Genomic DNA, 19307 nt, shown 5'->3' with positions numbered 1-19307 from the left:
AGAGCAGTGTGAAGTTGAATCTCAGAGATACACTGGTGATTCTGCACACAGCACTCAAACAGTATAAGGCCTCTTGCACACGACCATATAGCTTTTTCAGTATTTTGCGGTCTGCAAAAAAACGGATCCACAAAAAATACGAGTGACGTCCGTGTGCATTCCGTTTTTTGCGGAACGGAACAGCTGGCCCCTGATAGAACAGTACAGTCCTTGTCCGTTATGCGGACAATAATATGTTCTATCTTTGAACGGAATGAAAAAACGCTAATCATACGGAGTACCTTCCGTTTTTTTTGCGGATCCAGTGAAATGAATGGTTCCGTATATGAACGCATAAAACGGAACGTGTGCAAGAGACCTAAATAGGAAAAAGTCTGAGTCAGGGGAGTGTTAGGACTCTACATCTGGTGAGGAGGGTAGGTCCCCAGGAGCCGCCTTGAGAGATTTGATACGGTGCTGTCAAAAAGTATTTGTCTCACCCAATTTATTCTATTTTTGTTCATTTGTAACATAAAAGGTTTCATATCATCCAAACAAGTTTAATATAGGATAAAAACATAAGTAAGAACAATAAGCAGGTTTTAACCCCTTCATGATGCAGCGATTTTCCATTTTTTTAATTTTTGTTTTTCACTCCCTGCCTTCCCAGAACCATAACATACCTGTATCAGGGTTTTTGTTTTTTTCAGGACAAGTTGTACTTTCTAACGGCACCATTTAATATTGCATATGATGTAGAGGGAAGCTTGAAAAAAAAATTCCAAATGGGCTGGAATGAAAAAAAAAAAAAAAAAAAAAAAAAGCTAATTTTGCCATAGTTTTATGGTTTTTGTTTTAGCGATGTTCCCTATGAGGTAAAACCAACCTGTGTCCTTCATTCTCTCGGTCTGTATGATTACAGCAATACCACATTTATATAGTTTTTCTTGTGCTTTAATACTTAAAAAAATTAAAGCTTTGGAAAAAAAAAAAATTCTCTTTTCATTGCTATATTCTGACCCCCATAACTTTTTTATATTTACGTCGTTGGAGCTGTGTGAGGGCTCATTTTTTGCAGGGTCATCTGTAGTTTTCAGTAATACCATTTGGGGGGGTGTTTGACTTTCTAATCTCTTTTTGTTCAATTTTTGGGGGGAGGTGAAGTGATGAAAAAGCGTTGAATTGGCCATTTTGATCTTTATTTTCCGTTACGGGTTTCAAAACATGGGATAAATATGTTTTTATTATAGGGAAAGGGGGTTATTTTTATATATATATATATATATATATATATATATATATATATATATATAATATTTTTTTAAGCATTACACTACTGTTATTTACCGGTAATACAGTAGTGTATGATAAATTCTGTATATTCCCATGGAACACTGCCATCTGCAGGTCTACATAGTATTATACCTATGATAGGCCTGGTAGCCTCCCACAGGGTCCAGCCTATCACCACAAATGACAGGCTTCCCAGATCTCAGCGCGGGAAAGCCATTCGAGCCCCAAGAGAACAGTGCTCCCAGGGAAAGGCACCTCAGATGCATTGGTCACAACTGACCACAGCACCTAAGGGGATTGCAAACAGCAAAAACCCAGCAGCTATGAAGAATGGAGCAGGTTCTATCTGCTGTACACATACGGTGGATGTCTTGAAGGGGGTCAAATGACCATTCCATTTATTGAAGACATATTTAAAACCTATAAGCACCCATATGTAAAAGCCCCCTTACACCTAATAACTGGTGTAAAAAAGCAAAAAAATAAATAAAATTATATATATATATATATATATATATATATATATATATAATATATATATATATATTTTATTTTTATTTTTTCTGGAAAAACATGGTACACTACACTTTCCCATCCTGCAAAGAAACGTATACATTAACATATATATCATATATATGGTGACAGATGCCACAGTATAGCATCTGTCTGAGGCCTCCGTTAATGTAGATTACAAAAATGTGATGTGAACCCTCCCTAAGAGTCTTTTTGCTGAATTGTTTATTTGCTACACTGGAGGGTTTTCAAGTACGAGCTACATGTTTTAGATTTTGCAACAACATCTTAATGGGATTCAACTCAGCAACTATAAAACCTTAATTTTGCTTCTTTTGAGCCATTCAGCAGTGAACTTGCTTGGGTCACAAACTTGACACGTCAACACTCCTTCAGGATTTTTGGAGAACTCCTGCTTCCATCAATTATGACATGTCGTCCAGTTCATACAGTAGCAAAGCAGCCGCAGATCTTCACACTACCACCACCATGTTTGACTGTTGGGATGATGTTCTTATGACGGAATGTGGTGTTAGCTTTATGCCAGATATAACAGGACCCATGTCTTCTATGAGTAAGATGCAAATATGAGAGAAGCCTTGTTGTTCTTTTTGGTAAGCAGTGGTTTTGGCCTTGCAGGTCTCCCAAGGATGCTATTTCTACCAAGTACGGTATCTTTCTTACTGTCAAATTGTGGACAATGATCTTAACTTAGGCTACATGCACACGGCCGCAAAACAGACAAGAATAGGACAGGTTATATTTTTTTTTGTGGGGCCACGGAACGGCGGAACGGATGCAGACAGCACACAGAGTGCTGTCCGCATCTTTTGCGGCCCCATTGAAGTGAATGGGTACGCATCCAAGCCGCAAAAACTGCGGCTCGGATGCGGACCAAAACAACGGCCGTGTGCATGAGGCATGAGGCCTAAGGCAAGTGAGGCCTGCAGATCTTCAGATGTTCATCTGGGTTGTCTTGAGACCTCCTGAATAAGTCATTGATGCACCCTTGGTGAAACTTTGGAAGGTCAGACACTCCTGGAAAGGTTCCTCACTGTACTACCCTTTCTCCATTTTGCAGATAACGGCTCTGTGGAGGGCTAGAGCCTTAGCAATGCCTCTGTAAGCCTTTCCAGACTGGTAGGTTAGAATGTGGCATCATGGACCGCTCTTTGAGATCTTCTAGCCTGCTTCACATTGCCAGACAGGTTCTATTTAAGTGATGTTTAGACTGAACAGGTCTGGCCGTAATCATACCTAGGTGTGGCTAGTGAAACTGAACCAATTGCCAACTGCAGTTAAAGGGATTCTGTCACCTTGTTTTAGCCTATAGAGCTGCGGACATGCACGACTAGATCGCCGCTAGCATGTCCGCAATATACCTGTCCTATAAAGCTGTGTCCTTTTACGGTGTTTAAAAAATGATTTTAGAGATATGTAAATGAGCCTGGTAAGGTGCCCAAGGGGCTGTACTAACCTTCTTGGTGCCCAGCCACGCCCCCCTGTGAAGGAGCCCAGCACCGCCCACCGCCTGCGTCCTCCGAATCTCCTCCTTGCTCACAGTTAGATTGCCGTAATCTCATGATGTGCGAGCTCGCGCATGCACAGTTCCTTCCCTGAGCCTTATGACAGCACAGGGAAAGAACACTATACTGGCACTGCGCATGCGCGAGCTCACGCATCGCGAGATTACGGCAATCTAACTGTGAACAAAGGAGGAGATTCGGAGGACGCAGGCGGTGCTGGGCTCCTTCACAGGGGGGCGTGGCTGGGCACCAAAAAGGTTAGTACAGCCCCTTGGGCACCTTACCAGGGTCATTTACATATCTCTAAAATCATTTTTTAAACACAGTAAAAGGACACAGCTTTATGGGACAGGTATATTGCGGACATGCTAGCGGCGATCTAGCCGTGCATGTCCGCAGATCTATAGGCTAAAACGAGGTGACAGAATCCCTTTAAGGGAAAATTCATTTTTCCCCTCAACAAAAAGTCATAATTGAAAAGCAGCATTTTGTGTTCACTTGGGTTATCTCTGTTTAATATTAAAAGTAGTTTGAGGATCTGAAAGAATCTTCTGTTACAAATAAGAAATTGGGAAGGAGGCAAGTACTTTTTCACAGCAGTGTAGACGATTATGTAATCCTTGTTCACTGGATGTCCACCACACAGGAGAGACCGGCAATCTCTGGGCTGGTGGTTAGACAAGGATCACCCAGCTGCCCTAAAACAACGCAAATTATACGGCTACAATATTGGGGGCGAGTTAGCATTATATGGGAAACAAAAAAAGAAAAAAATGCTAGAAAAAGGAACCCATGTCTTTATCTGGTACTAGTTTTTATCGTTTCTATAGACAGATCACCGAACAGCGGTATTTAGTGACTTGTGGGATAAAATATCCGTTTTCTCTGTACTAACATGTTTGTACACACCTCAGTTCAGACTTTGAAGTCTAAGGCTCTGTTCACATCTGCATTTTGGCTTCTGTTTATAACGGAAACCACAAATCATTGCTAAAAGGTTCTGCCATCTTGTATAGATCCATTGTATCTTGGAGAATGCTTTTTACTGTGGTTATGATGGCAAACGCTCCCTGCCGCCCTATTTTTAAAGTCCACTGTGACAAAAATTTTATAACAGAGCCTAAGCTGAGATCCCACTCGCTAATAAGTCGTACCCAACAGTTTTAAGGATGTAAAGGCTAATTTTATGTGTGCCAACTGAGCAGGCAATAATGAGGACGGAACTGTTCCTTCCACATAACTGCCTGATCGCCAGGGGAGGTGAGAGCTGCAGTTCCATGCAGCAATCACCTCCACTGTAATGAGGACGAGCTATTGCCATCGCTCATCTCCTACAGATTCATTGCTTCTGGGCAGTAGATCGCAGTTTACACAGAAGGATCTGCTGCCCAGAGCTGGAAATTTAGGTTTCAGCATAAATGATAATTTCACTCGATGAACAAGTGTTTGCTCAGACATTGGGTGATCGGCTGCACCTTTACACAGGCCAATTATCGGGAACAAGCATTTCCTTCCTGATGAAAAGGGACCATAAGGAAAACCTCACTACACACTTAACATAACAGTCATAGGACTTCAGTGTATTGATCCATATAACCATATGTACACAGAACAGAGACAGTCACCACATTACCCATTGGCACTAGCGATGAGCGAAGTTCTGGAAAATTTGATTTGGCTGCTTTGCTGAATGTCATAAAGAAATTCGCTTCACGAAAAATCACAAAATGTTTGACTTCGATTCGCTCAACACTAATGGGCACGTATGGAGTTCAAACAAAGTGCCCCCTGCCTTCTGCAGCACAGAGGAATATACCACACTAGACTATCCATAATCCTGACATCTAGGGCCATGAACCACAGCCTGTGCTGCTGCGGGCGACAGGCCCTCTTTAAGATTTATGACAACATTCACACAGAAACGCAGACGTTGTCAGTAAAGGCAAGGTTACTGTCGAGTACTTTCCATTTCCTTCAGCAGCTCACGAGGATCTCAAGAAACTAGAGCGTGCTGGTCTCTGCTACTTTGCGGAAAATTCCTGAGCTCCTGAAAGGTGACCTTCAGTAACAGGTTTATGCCGACGGCAGGCCGAGTGTCCCAGAACTACGCTGGTTAAAGGGAACCTGTCACCTGGATTTTGGGTATAGAGCTGAGGAGATGGGTTGCTAGATGGCCGCTAGCACATCCGCAATATCCAGTCCCCATAGCTCTGTGTGCTTTTAATGTGTAAATAAATTATTTTATAGATATGTAAATGAACCTTAGATGAGTCCAGCGTTCTCTGACTCTGAGCCCAGCCACGCCACCTGTGAAGGAGCCCAGCACCGCCCCTCATCCTCCGTATCTCCTCCTTGCTCCCCGACGTCACAAAGCTAGAGCGCAGTAATATCGCGATGCGCAAGCTAGCGCATGCGCAGTTCGTTCCCTGAGGCTGATGCCAGCGCTGGGAAGGAACATTATGCCGACACTGCGCATTCGTTAGCTTGCGCATCGCAAGATTACGGCGCTCTAGCTTTGTGACGTCGGGGAGCAAGGAGGAGATTCGGAGTATGCGGGGCGGTGCTGGGCTCCTTCAGTGGGCATGGCTGGGCTCTGGAAACGTTAGTAGCCTCATTTACACACATATATATATATATATATAAAATCGTTTTTTATACACAATAAAAGCACACAGAGCTATGGGGACTGGGTATTGTGGATGTGCTAGCGGCAATCTCGCAGCCCATGTCCTCAGCTCTATACACAAAATCCCGGTGACAGGTTCCCTTTAAATGGTCTATGTTACACTTACCAGGATATTAGAAGCAATTACTTCTGGGTCATCACATTCGGACTCCACAAAAAAAACCTTAATAGCAGAAACCAAAGAAAGGAGGAGATTAATACCAGGCAGCGGATATTACATATAACCAGGTTGACTAATCTCACATTTATAGATGATATTATGAGGTGAAAAAACACATATCACCTGCATATTAAAGCAACAAGAAAATGCACAAAAGAAAATTCAGCATTTCATCCTTTTCTTTGCTATACAGGGTGGCCCATGAAAAAGTAGCCCGCCTCCAATATCTCCAGTAAATCTGTCTTAGTTGTCCATAGCAACCAATCAGAGCTTAGCTTTTATTTTTTTCAGGACCCTGTAGGAACTGAAAGCTGAGCCCTGATTGGTTGCTATGGACACCTAAACCAGATTTACTGTTAGGCAGTTTGATTTGGACATATTGGAGGTGGGCTACTTTTTTCGTAGGCCACCCTGTATAAAGAAATCCTCTCTCTAGGTCTCAGTTGCTCAGTCATGCCCCTCTCTGTCTCATGGTCTAAGTGTAAGGCCTAGTTCACACGATCGTTTTTTTATGCGAGTGTACGGCCCTTATTTTGTGTTCCGTATACGGTCCGTATACAGAACCATTAAATACGGAATGTGTTCCGTAAGCATTCCGTTTCTGTATTTCCGTACCGTTGAAAGATAGAACATGTCCTATTATTGCCCGCAAATCACGTTCCGTGGCTCCATTCAAGTCAATGGGTCCGCAAAAAAAAACAGAACACATACGGAAATGCATCCGTATGTCTTCCGTATCCGTTCCGTTTTTGCTGAACCATCTATTGAAAATGTTATGCCCAGCCCAATTTTTTCTATGTAATTACTGTATACTGTACATGGCATACGGAAAAACGGAACGGAAAAACGGAAAGGAAACACAACGGATCCATGAAAATCGGACCGCAAAAGACTATAAAAAAGCCATACGTTCGTGTGAACTAGGCCTAAGACAAGTGGCTGGAGCAGGAGCCTCCCCTCTGCCCTGTTTGCAGCAGGACAATAACCATTATCAAGCCCTGCCTTCCTTGCTTACCTCCACCACCTCGGTTCGGCACCAAAGATATCAGCAGGAGATTAACCCCTGTGCTCTCTGCTGGATTTCTATCAGACTTTGTTGCAGAAAACGCTACGATATTATCGTTTTACCATTAGTGTCTTGGATTAGTGGTTCTTGGTGAACTTTTTTTTAAAATGTTGTAGTATTATCTGCATAATAATCACCTTACATTCCACCTGAGAAATGGTGGATATAGATGATATTCAATATCCTACAATAAGGAAATATTACTTTCCTTATTGAGTTCACTACCGCACAATCACTATGCAGGTAATAGGATATAACTATGTATAACTCGATAAACCAATATTAATATATTAAAGGGGCATTCGGTTATAATAAGACATCCCCTATCCACAGGATAGGCGACAACTATCAGATTGGACCAACAAGAGCGGGGGCCCCGTACCCTAAGGAGCCCCCTGAAATGGATGGAGCGGCTAGTCAGAAAAGTGCACCGTTACTCCATTAATTTCTATGGGAGGGCCGGAGATAGCAGAGTACAGTGCTCCCACAGAACTCAATGGAGCGGCGGCGTATTTTTCCGACCAGCCACTCTGGCTGCCACAGTCACATGCTGGCCCAATGTAAGGATCACCAGAGATGGCACGCTGGACCACTGGGGGAAAGAGGCAAGTAGTGTTTTTTTTCCCTAAGATTTGCCACCATTTTAATTTTTTTCTCTCAGATTCTGGATAATCCCTTTAAATAAAAAGGAGAGAAAAGAGACTGTAAAGCCTCATTCACACCTGCAGTATGTAAAGAGAAACCCATTCCTGGTTTTGGCTTATGGATACGGAATATACAAGTGTGATTGAGGCTACAATCTCAATAAAGGTAATTCTCCAGCCCATGCACAATATATATATGTTTATGTATATTACCTTGAAAGCATTTTCCTTGGCAAAGTCTGAAATAAGATCTCTTCTTTCCCGAGTGGTATTCGTGGCGTCAAAAACCTGGGTATAGATAAAAAGAGTAAAAAGAAAATCTTATTTTATATATTTGCGTTACCAGAGATACTGCAGCTTTTTATTTTAGCTCAATCAATTGCTTACCGTGGCCCAACATTCCTTCTTTCCTTAAGCGGGTTGGGTACCTTTGGTGGTTTTTGGCAAACCCCCCTCCCCCTCCATACCTTGGGCAGACCTTCTCTCCCTTGGAGCACAGTGGACCAGCCACAACCGGGGAGAGAAATTATGGGAAGTAGGTAAGTACGCTACCCTTCGCGGGCCTGCCCAAGAGGGAGGGTTTGCCAAAACCTTCCTAACGTTGCACAGCCCCTTTTAGGCCACACGTACATGGTGCAGACTACGTGTGGATTTTCACGTGGAAACTCCACAGCGCAATACAGTTCCATCTAAGTAGATGAGATTTTAAACATCTCATCTACACAGTGTGCAGAATTTGGAAATCAGATTTTGGTGTCGATTCGGTGCAGAAAATCCACATAAACCACGCTGCTGTGTACATGTGCTGCCCACTTTGGACAATTCCTTCTCACATGAAAGATGAGCATCTGTCATAGCTGAGGAGGCATCTAGTTAATCTTTCAGAGGGAGGACACAGCGCTCTGACACATAAGGTAGAGAAGCCACGTAGTAATCACAAATATGGGGGATGGGGGAGCGTTTAATACGCACTTACATTTAGGAAATAAAAGTGACCCTTCAACACCCCTGTTGGTTTATTGTAGATGGGTTGTGGAATGTGCTTCTCCTTAGGTCTGGTACCTCAATGAAACATATATCTGAGGTGCGTGTGGTGGTTATCAGATCCCACAAGACTATAGTATCGTTTAGCATATCAGTGCAAGGTCCTTGGTAACATTTAGGGGTAGAAGATGTGACTCACGGTACAGTGCCCCAGGAAGAGTGACCTTACGTCGGGTGCCCCAGAGCCCTCAATACCTGCTTTCTTCATTCCTGTACCGTAAGAGGAAGTGACTGATGAGCAGCCACTCGCTGGCACCGCTGCCAACATAGGAATGTATTCAAATGTAGGAGGGCAGGTTCAAGTGAAGGAGCTGGCACACAAATGCTACTCCTGCCTGCCCCTCGTCTCAGCCCTGCCTCACTACATAGCATGCATCCCCTGAATTATTTCCATATACAAGACATGTCGCCAGAAAATAAAAAATAAATAGAAAAAAGACCCTGCATGAATTTTTCTTCATTCTTTTTGCACTGAAATACAGAGGTGCATTTACACCACCAATAGTGTACTATTAATGTGTGCCCAAAAATGTGACAGTAAAGAGTAAAATGAAGGACACCCCATGTAAAGTTGTATGTGGACAAATCAATACTTGATCACCAAACAGAAAATAATAACAGTGATGTAATAAATAAATAAAAAACTGTAATAAATGGTATTTGAGATTTTTTGATTTTCATGGTTTATAGTTACGTTTGAAAAAAAAAAAAGGAAAAAAAAGGTTGGTCACATTTTTTTTTTTTTTTTTTAACAGCACAACGTGCAACTAAAATGATGTCCCCTTTCCATAACAGTCTTTTTGATATACGGCATATAAGGGTTTATGTTCACTGGGGTGGGGCATGGTGGCGTTTTTATTACCATTTTATTTTACACTTATTTTTATTGACGACATATTAGCCCCAGTTGCAGAGAGGTTGTAAAAGGCTGTACAGCCTCATTGCAGAGCTCTGCTAAGAGCCAGCAGCTCATGCAGACACCCAGCGATCACATGACTGCTAGGAGTAGAGCAGGAAATGACTGCCTCCTGATCCGTATACGCAGAGAACGATGGAGAAGGCAGGGATTATGAAGAACCATCCTTGCCTTCTCTATGGGTAGCCCTGCTGTTGCTGACAGCCGGTTCTCTACTCCTGCGGCTTCACGATTAGTATGCAGCAAGGACGTTCAGGAATGTCCTTGCAGAGATAAGTGCCAACCTCCTAGACGTATATAGTCAATCGGCAGTCAGCAAGCAGCATCCAATATTGATGCAGTCATGTTACATGAAATGTCTTTACATGGCGTGTCCGTGCTTTTTCACACGCATGTATTCTTAGCTTACACCAATCTGGCCTCCTTCCTCTGTTAGATAAAACTTCACATCTTCCAAGGCGATCAGAGCACACTGCCTACAAAAAAAAGTGAGATTAGATGTTGGTGAAGAGTAGAAATCTTTAGTTGCACATTCCAATACCATCACGAATCACGAAGTGCACTGCGTTCTGTTCTTTGAGGACTTCCATCAAGGTTTCCACCACTTTTCACGGCCAGAATAGCGCAACATATGGCAATATTAATGCCAGAAACCTTAACGGACTCCATTGTAAGTCACTAGGGTTACGCCAGGCACCATTCGCATCTACGGTATAATGGATGTGGCAAAGTGATATCCAATGACAATGGTTGCAATAGAAGATATATAATAAAGGTCAATTATTGCAGCTACCCACAGAATGATTAACATGGCCAATCTGGGAATGGAACACTTGTACAGTTAGGCATATGCATTAGGCCTCTTTCAGACGAGTGTGCCCTGTGCGGGAATCGCGCTCCGTGTAGGAGCGCACGGTATTATACTGATATTTAAGGCTGAACTTGCATCTACTGAATTATACTGACATAATGCTGTCAGTGTAACTCTGTAAGATCATGCAGAGACACACAGCATTATAATGATGTGCTCTCCTGCGAAACGAGCAGTGTCCACAACGGGAAACCACGCTCACACTTGGAGCACAATTTCCCTACAGGACACGCTAGTCGGAAACTAGACCTACACATTCTTATGGATGGAATTCTTCATAACTGTGAAATCAGATGAATCGACTGACCCAATGATAAGGAATCCACATAGGAAAGAGATATTTTCCTGTTAGACGTCTAAGAACATAGGCATGCTCTTCCCCGTAATAGCAGGAATGTATGGTCACCCTCTGCAACTAACAAAAAAAAAAAAAAGGAAGCTTTAAAAAACGCAAGCTACATTTCAACTTACTTGCGAATTCTCATGGCCTCTGCATTGTCATGACGAAAAAACTCATAAGACTTGTAGGATCTGACCACTTCCCGACGATATGCGCCTAGATTAAACACTAGAAAGAAAGATGAATAGTCAAACTGTCCTCGCTTCAACAAGAATATAAGGAAATACTAAAAACAGGCAAAAGTAATATACAAGAAAAAAAAAAAAATGAAATATTAAAGTGAAGCTGTCAGCTGGATATTGCCCTCAAACCACCTGGAGTATCTGACTATTCTGTTCCTTATGACCCAATTAGGTCTTTACTTGCCTCCTATGATGGTTTATTTCTCAGAAAATATTCTTTAAAGACTGGAAGTCCGGGTTCCTACGCCCACATCCCACCCAATCAGTACTGAGCGACGTCCCTGCGGACATCATCATCAGAACTTCTGAGAGTACTCATGGAGTGGGATTTGTATGCCGCAAAGTGGACTTTCATTCTAAAGGCCTCCAAACCACCTACTTCGATACAAAACAAGAGGTGATTAAGGTGCATTTCTGAGAAACAAACATCAAAGGAGGCAATGAAGGACATTGTCTGGGACAGAAGAAGCAGAATGTTCGGCTACTAAGGGTCTGGGGGACAATGTTCTCTCTCCTTTCCTTTAAAATAAATACAAGCAGCTACATATTTTCCCATTCTGGGAAAATTAAAGGCTATGTACACCGTCATTTTTTCAATTGGTCTTTATTAAAAATACCGAGCCGTTCTGTCACAAGGGGCTAACAGATTGTCTAGTTGTGTGAATAGTAATTTTGCTTTCACTTTGTGCAGTCATCTAATAATTACCGTATCTATAAGTTACTAAAAAGTCATAAACACTTATTTAGGCCACATTCTTATCAGTTAGATAAGAATTGAGCTATAATGAGTGTTTAGTAGGTCAGAGATCAGAGATAAGGAGCCCATCAGCTCCCTGCCTGAAGGAACAGAGCGAATTCTAAGCCTGCAACTAGAGAAACTCAAGGCTGCACAGAGACACAGGTTAAAAATCTGAAAAAATTATTTTAATACAAAATGAGTACAATGCAATAATAAAAAAAATTGCCCCCACAAGTGTCCATAGCCTTTAACTCGGTCCTGCTGGCTCTTCACACCACTAAGCCCCTGAGCTGTAAACAGGATCTCTGACACCAGTTTATGCTGCCTTCAAAATAGTGCCAGATACCCATTAAGTCTAATCAATCTCTTTCCCAGGAATGGGGCACTAGAACGGGACTGCAGACAGGGGAGTTGTGCGTTTTTGTTTTTTTAACTGGCCATGGGTTGTGACCATTGGGGCACCTAGGCTGGACAACCTCTTTGGCACTTTTCAGACGAGCAAGCTCCATGCGTCGGACTCGCAGCACGAGTATGCCTCAGCTCTCGTCTTGAACTCCCAGGACATATTGATTTATGATGCTGTGTAACCCTTAGGCCTCTTTCACACGGGCGTTGCGGGAAAAGGTCCGGGTGCGTTGCGGGAACATGCACGATTTTTCAGCGCGAGTGCAAAACATTGTAATGCGTTTTGCACTCGCGTGAGAAAAATCGCGCATGTTTGGTACCCAAACCCGAACTTCTTCACAGAAGTTCGGGCTTGGGATCGGTGTTCTGAAGATTGTATTATTTTCCCTTATAACATGGTTATAAGGGAAAATAAAAGCATTCTGAATACAGAATGCATAGTACAATAGGGCTGGAGGGGTTACAAAAAAAAAAAATTAATTATTTAACTCACCTTAATCCACTTGCTCGCGCAGCCGGCATCTCTTCTGCCTTCATCTTAGCTGTGTGCAGGAAAAGGACCTGTGGTGACGTCACTCCGGTCATCACATGATCCATCACATGATCTTTTACCATGGTGATGACCGGAGTGACGTCACCACAGGTCCTTTTCCTGCACACAGCTAAGATAAGGACAGAAGAGATGCCGGCTGCGAGATCAAGTGGATTAAGGCGAGTTAAATTATATATATATTTTTTTAACCCCTCCAGCGCTATTTTACTATGCATTCTGTATTCAGAATGCTATTCTTTTCCCTTATAACCATGTTATAAAGGAAAATAATAATGATCGGGTCTCCATCCCGATCGTCTCCTAGCAACCGTGCGTGAAAATCGCACAGCATCCGCACTTGCTTGCGGATGCTTGCGATTTTCACACAACCCCATTCATTTCTATGGGGCCTGCGTTACGTGAAAAACGCACAAAGAGGAGCATGCTGTGATTTTCACGCAACACACAAGTGATGCGTGAAAATCACCGCTCGTGTGCACAGCCCCATAGAAATGAATGGTTCAGGATTCAGTGCGGGTGCAATGCATTCAACTCACGCATCGCATCCGCGCGGAATACTCGCCCGTGTGAAAGGGGCCTTACAGTTCTGAAATGTATTAGATAACACTGACAGCATCCAATACATTCCAGAACTCTGGCTGGTTTCACACGGGCGTTGCGGGAAAATGTGAGGGTGCGTTGCGGGAACACGCGCGATTTTTCCGCGGGCGTGCAAAACATTGTAATGCGTTTTGCATTCGCGTGAGAAAAATCGCGCATGTTTGGTACCCAAACCCAACTTCTTCACAGAAGTTCGGGCTTGGATCGGTGTTCTGTAGATTGTATTATTTTCCCTTATAACATGGTTATAAGGGAAAATAATAGCATTCTGAAAACAGAATGCATAGTACAATAGCGCTGGAGGGGTTAAAAAAAATATAAAATTATTTAACTCACCTTAATCCACTTGATCGCGCAGCCGGCATCTCCTTCTGTCTCCTTCTTTGCCGATTGTAGGAACAGGACCTGTGGTGACGTCACTCCGGTCATCACATGATCCATCACCATGGTAAAAGATCATGTGATGGATCATGTGATGGATCATGTGATGACCGGAGTGACGTCACCACAGGTCCTGTTCCTACAATCAGCAAAGAAGGAGACGCCGGCTGCGCGAGCAAGTGGATTAAGGTGAGTTAAATTTTTATTTTTAACCCCTCCAGCCCTATTTTACTAAGCATTCTGTATTCAGAATGCTATTATTTTCCCTTATAACCATGTTATAAGGGGAAATAATAATGATCGGGCCTCCATCCCGATGGTCTCCTAGCAACCGTGCGTGAAAATCGCACCGCATCCGCACTTGCTTGCGGATGCTTGCGATTTTCACGCAACCCCATTCACTTCTATGGGGCCTGTGTTGCGTGAAAAACGCAGAATATAGAGCATGCTGCGATTTTCACGCAATGCACAAGTGATGCGTGAAAATCACCGCTCATGTGAACAGCCCCATAGAAATGAATGGGTCGGGATTCAGTGCGGGTGCAATGCGTTCAACTCACGCATCGCATCCGAGCGGAATACTCGCCCGTGTGAAAGGGGCCTTAAGGCCTCTTTCACACGAGCGTGATGAATTGGCTCCAGATACGTTCAGAATGCGTTTTGCAAGCAAGTTCAGTCAGTTTTGTCTGTGATTGCGTTCAGTTTTTTCCACGCGGGTGCAATGCGTTTTGATGCGTTTTTCACGCGCGTGATAAAAAACTGAGGGTTTACAAACAACATCTCTTAGCAACCATTAGTGAAAAACGCATTATATCCGCTCTTCCTTGTGGATGTAATGCGTTTTTCACTGAAGCCCCATTCACTTCTATGGGGCCAGGGCTGCGTGAAAAACGCTGAATATAGAACATGCTGCGATGCAGAAGAGATGCGTGAAAAACAACGCTCAGGTAAACAGACTCATTGAAATGAATGGGTCAGGATTCAGTGCGGGTGCTATGTGTTCACGTCACGAATTGCACCCGCTCGGAAAACTCGCTTGTGTGAAAGGGGCCTAAGGGTTACATAGCATCATAAATCAATATAATGCTATGAGACCCCGGCAGTGCTGGGAGGTCAGGACGGGAGCTGCTGCATACTCACGCTGCGAGTCCAAAGGGCCAAAGAGGTTGTCCAGGTTGTTTCACCTCGTCACCTGATTCTGCTGAGATCAGCCGGTCTGGTCAGAAGTTATAAAATGCATACACTCTGTAAATGCCTAGCTTTAGTTCATTTAATGTCCACACCGATGGACTCCATAGAGCGCCCAAACTAATCACTTCTCACAGACGTCTAAATCTAAACATAAAGGGCCATTTCAATCATGTTCAGAATACCCCTTTAACTTTCCTTGGCTGCTCCAACATTGAAAGCACCATAAGACAATAAGATGATGCATTTTTCATGCTAAACAGCAGTCAGTCTAAAGGGGAGGAAGGTCTGTGCTTGGGTTTGTTAGGTCCATTTATGCACTGCCAGTACTATACACACATATTCTAGGTCACCACTAACACCACTGTGCAGCCTTCTATGGAAAGGCCTAGAGAAAAGAACTATCCGATTGCTTTATTAAAGGGGATGTTCACCCCTGAGGGCAGACCACCTAGCGTGGCCGGACCTGTGTAGGGAATGATATTTGCCTGATCCCTGAAGCCGGGTTCAGACTCCTTCACTGCAGAATTTGGTTCTCAATGCATCGAGTTTGACGAGGGTCGCATGACCTCTGAAGCCAACGACTGGCCGCAGTGGCGACATGCCCCACCCCCATGCATAATGTTGCTAGGTCATGTGAAGCATGGGGACACGTGACTTTGGAGACCCGAGATCTGCAGCGTCAGCAGGGGAAGATGCCAGAACACAGTGGAAGCAGATAGGCAAGTATGATTCCCTCCACAGGTCCAGCCACGTTGGGCGGTCTGCACGAAAGGCCCGTCACTAACCTGTTAAAGGGAATCTGTCACCACAATTCCAGACTATTATCTACATTAATACATGAGTAGTACGGCACATCGCCAATTTTTATTTGCATCCCAGCACTCAAATGTCACGTTCATGTGTTGATTGGGTTAGGCACAGCTCAGCCCCATAGAAGTGAATGGGACTGACTGCAATACCAAGCCCGGCCACTATACAATGTATGGCGCTGTGCTTGGTAAGCTGCAAGACAACTGCTGCGCTACTGTGAGCGCCGATGCATTCTGAAACAGCTGATCGGCAGCCCCCACCGATTAGTAAAAAACTCTCGGAAAACCGCTTTCATTTTCTCTGCAACGGAAGCCATGTTGTTAGGAAGCTGTAAGTAAAATGGCGCGGTTTCTCCTCTTCAAGGGTATACAGCTGGGGGTCTCTCTTCAGATCATATAAAGCTACGTATCAGAGCTCAGCTTATATCCTGCACAGAAAGGGCAGCAGAAGCTAGTCTGAGGAACATCAACTGAGGTTTGTCTAAAGTGCGAAACAGAAAGGAGGACACCACCAGAGCCGCAAAGACCACCATTACAGGCTCCTGGGATTTCTTACACTTACTAGACCTACCTTTTGTGGGCACACCGATCCAGTTGAGGTATCGGGTTAACTTCTTTGACATGTACGTCTTCCCTCTAGCAGGCAACCCAATCATGACAATCAGGGTCGGGACGTTTGTCATATATGAGGCCCAAGCTGTGGAAGGAACACAAAGTGACCGTGAAATGATTTGTGGATATGAGCCTCCAGTTACAGACCATGAGATCTGGAGAAGGTCAGAGCTTGGTCCTGCCCGCCAGATATCTGTCCTACTGGAATAACATGGAAGTATTAACATACCCGCTAATGGGGGCAGCCCGGGCTGATGGTACAAAAAGCCAACAGTGGGCAAAGGGAGACAAGTCTGCTGACGGCAGCAGGGTTTCCCAAGGGGGTAAAGTCAATACTTACAGCCTTTTTTCTCAGTGCCTCGAGGTGGCACTTTGCCTCCGCCACCATTGAACTGTCCGGGGTCCTGATTCCTCCCCTCTGACATGCCAGCGACTGCCAGTCACTTGATGAGGAAAATGGTCCCAACCGAGATGATCCACACTCTGCAAAGTGAAGCCCAAATACAATGGTCTACATTCCTGGTCCAGCAGGATCCCCCCCGAGCGCTCCTGTCCTACAAGAAGTCAGCTTCTAAAGGCTTTACACTGACCCGGTATGAGGTGAGCACGGAGGGGACCAGGGTCTCCCATGTTTATACGGGGAACCTATATAATATCAGGGGCAGTTCACACCAATGCTATGGGTTTCCGTCATCCGGTTCCAGTACAGGAGCAGAAGAATGAAAATACCAGAACAGCCGGATTCAGCACATAACTGAAAGGAACCAGATCCCACCGGCCATAATGGGACCCGTTCAGTTTCTGTTTAGGAGTCCACTTTATTAGCGGAGAGAAAAATAAAGGTTGTGCGTGCAGGGTCCCTCTACTGTACGGACGGAATATGTGACAGAGACCCCGAAGAAGATGTGAACAAGCCCTTAGTAATAACTGCCCTGCCGATGGAGCTCCCCTTTAAGTCTGCACCAACCCTACCTTATCCCACAGAAGTGGCAATAAGCCTGCCCGAGAGTGTGGAATTAAGAAGACAAGTGCTGATGGAGCTCCCCTCTAAGTGTACATCAACCCTACCTTATCCCACAGATCCCAATAGAAATGAAGATGCCTGCCCCAGGACTGTAGGAATGAGATGACAGGTGCTGATGTATCAACCCTACCTCATCCCACAAAAGTGGAGATAAGCCTGCTCCAGGACTGTGGGATTGAGAGTACACTCGCTGATGGAGCTCCCCTCTAAGTGTGCACCGACCCTACCATATCAAACAGATCCCAATAGAAATGGAGATGCCTGCCCCAGGACTGTGGGAATGAGATGACAGGTGCTGATGTATCAACCCTACCTTATCCAACAAAAGTGGAGATAAGCCTGCCCCAGGACTGTGGGATTGAGGGTACACTCGCTGATGGAGCTCCCCTTTAAGGGTTCATCAAGTGATCTAACCTTAACCCACAGATGTGGAGAATAACCTGCCCGGGAACCATGGGAATGACAGCACACTGCTTCCAGTGACACATGCAGATCTTTGGAAAGCTGAAGTAGTAATGATCACTCTGGATCTCAGTGTCCCTTTAAATATCCAACGGACGGACTTATCTGCTGCCTACAGTAAGGACTGTCATTGGTACATGGCGGCACGGACGGCCGCTATTTCCTGCACGGCAGCCATACTCACCTCCCCCGGTATCCGCTGTCCTCGGTCACCTCACTGACTCGCTGCTGTCTCGGTCACACAGGTGGGGGCTCGGCTGAAGGAGAAGGACGCGGCTCTGCCGTGACGTCACGAGGGGCAGGAACAGGCGACGAGGACTCCCTGTTTAATAAGGGAACTGACGTCACGCAAAGCTTTGTACAGCCGCAGGCATTGCAGGACAGGGGCTTGGAGCACTCCGTGTGTTACTCAACGACCATGACTGCACGACTTCTATATTCAGGAATCGCTGTTTTGCACATAGCCAGGATTTACCGGGCGGCCCCATTATGTCCTGAATGACGTCACCGACCACATTAGGACACAGAGTAGTAGGAGGGTGACAGATTTGCCCACAATAAAGATGTCTGCCTAAGTAGTGTACCAAACGCCTCAAGGCGGTCCTAAGAAAGCGTGAGCTTATGACATCTGGCCCGCCCCTGACATATGATTGGTTCTCCCAGGTGGTGTTGCCGGAGGGGAGTGTCCAGGACAGCCAATTGGCGGAGGGGTAAGGTGTTCTCTAGCAATCAGCTTCACCATGGCAACGAGCTCCGGTAAATGCCCGCTTCACTGGTGATCTAAGACTGGCTGTGGGAAGTCCTTTGTAGTTCCGTTTACATGAGGCGCTTTTTTTAGGCTCTGTCTACACTTTTTTTTTTTTGGTGACTGTTGTATCTATGTCACATTGTGACACCATTCAAATATATTATATGAAATGTCGCACAACATTCATGTTGGCATGTAGCTGAACCCTAATGCCCTATTCACACGTCAGTGTTCGGTCAGTGATTGTGAACCCAAACCAGGTGCGTCTCTAAACACAGAACAGGAGCAGATCTTTCCCTTACACCTTATATCTGTGGAGGCTCCAATCCTGGTTTTGGCTCAAAATCACTGATGGAAATCACTGACCAAACACTGAGGTGTGAATGAGGCTTTAGCCAGTTATTTCCTTCAGTGATACTGTGTTACAACTAGGAACAGATGAATATCTTACCATTACACCTGACCTCTGAGTAGGCTTCACTACTGGTTTTGGCTCACAATAA

The 19307-nt window shown here is 44.5% G+C and overlaps 1 protein-coding gene across 2 annotated transcripts in view; it reads right to left on the bottom strand.

Moving 5' to 3' along the window:
* PFKFB2 (6-phosphofructo-2-kinase/fructose-2,6-biphosphatase 2) overlaps positions 1–19307 on the bottom strand; it is a 58983-nt gene that overhangs the window by 25724 nt on the left and 13952 nt on the right. The window contains exons 2-8 of one of the 2 annotated variants that reach the window (XM_040424040.1): positions 18244–18308; positions 16911–17053; positions 16530–16655; positions 11170–11266; positions 10237–10303; positions 8081–8155; positions 6104–6160 (exon numbers count right to left, since the gene is read on the bottom strand). In XM_040424040.1, coding sequence (XP_040279974.1) covers positions 6104–6160; positions 8081–8155; positions 10237–10303; positions 11170–11266; positions 16530–16655; positions 16911–16995 — 507 coding nt within the window. In that variant the 5' untranslated portion in view covers positions 16996–17053; positions 18244–18308. Of the gene's footprint in view, positions 1–6103; positions 6161–8080; positions 8156–10236; positions 10304–11169; positions 11267–16529; positions 16656–16910; positions 17054–18240; positions 18535–19307 lie in introns of those variants that run through there. The other variant, XM_040424041.1, reaches the window with a different exon arrangement.

This window comes from Bufo bufo, chromosome 3 (assembly GCF_905171765.1).
Source record: "Bufo bufo chromosome 3, aBufBuf1.1, whole genome shotgun sequence".
In the NCBI taxonomy this organism is placed as follows: Eukaryota; Metazoa; Chordata; class Amphibia; order Anura; family Bufonidae; genus Bufo; species Bufo bufo.
Note: the sequence above shows the minus strand (reverse complement) of the source record. Positions and strands in the feature narration are given on the sequence as shown.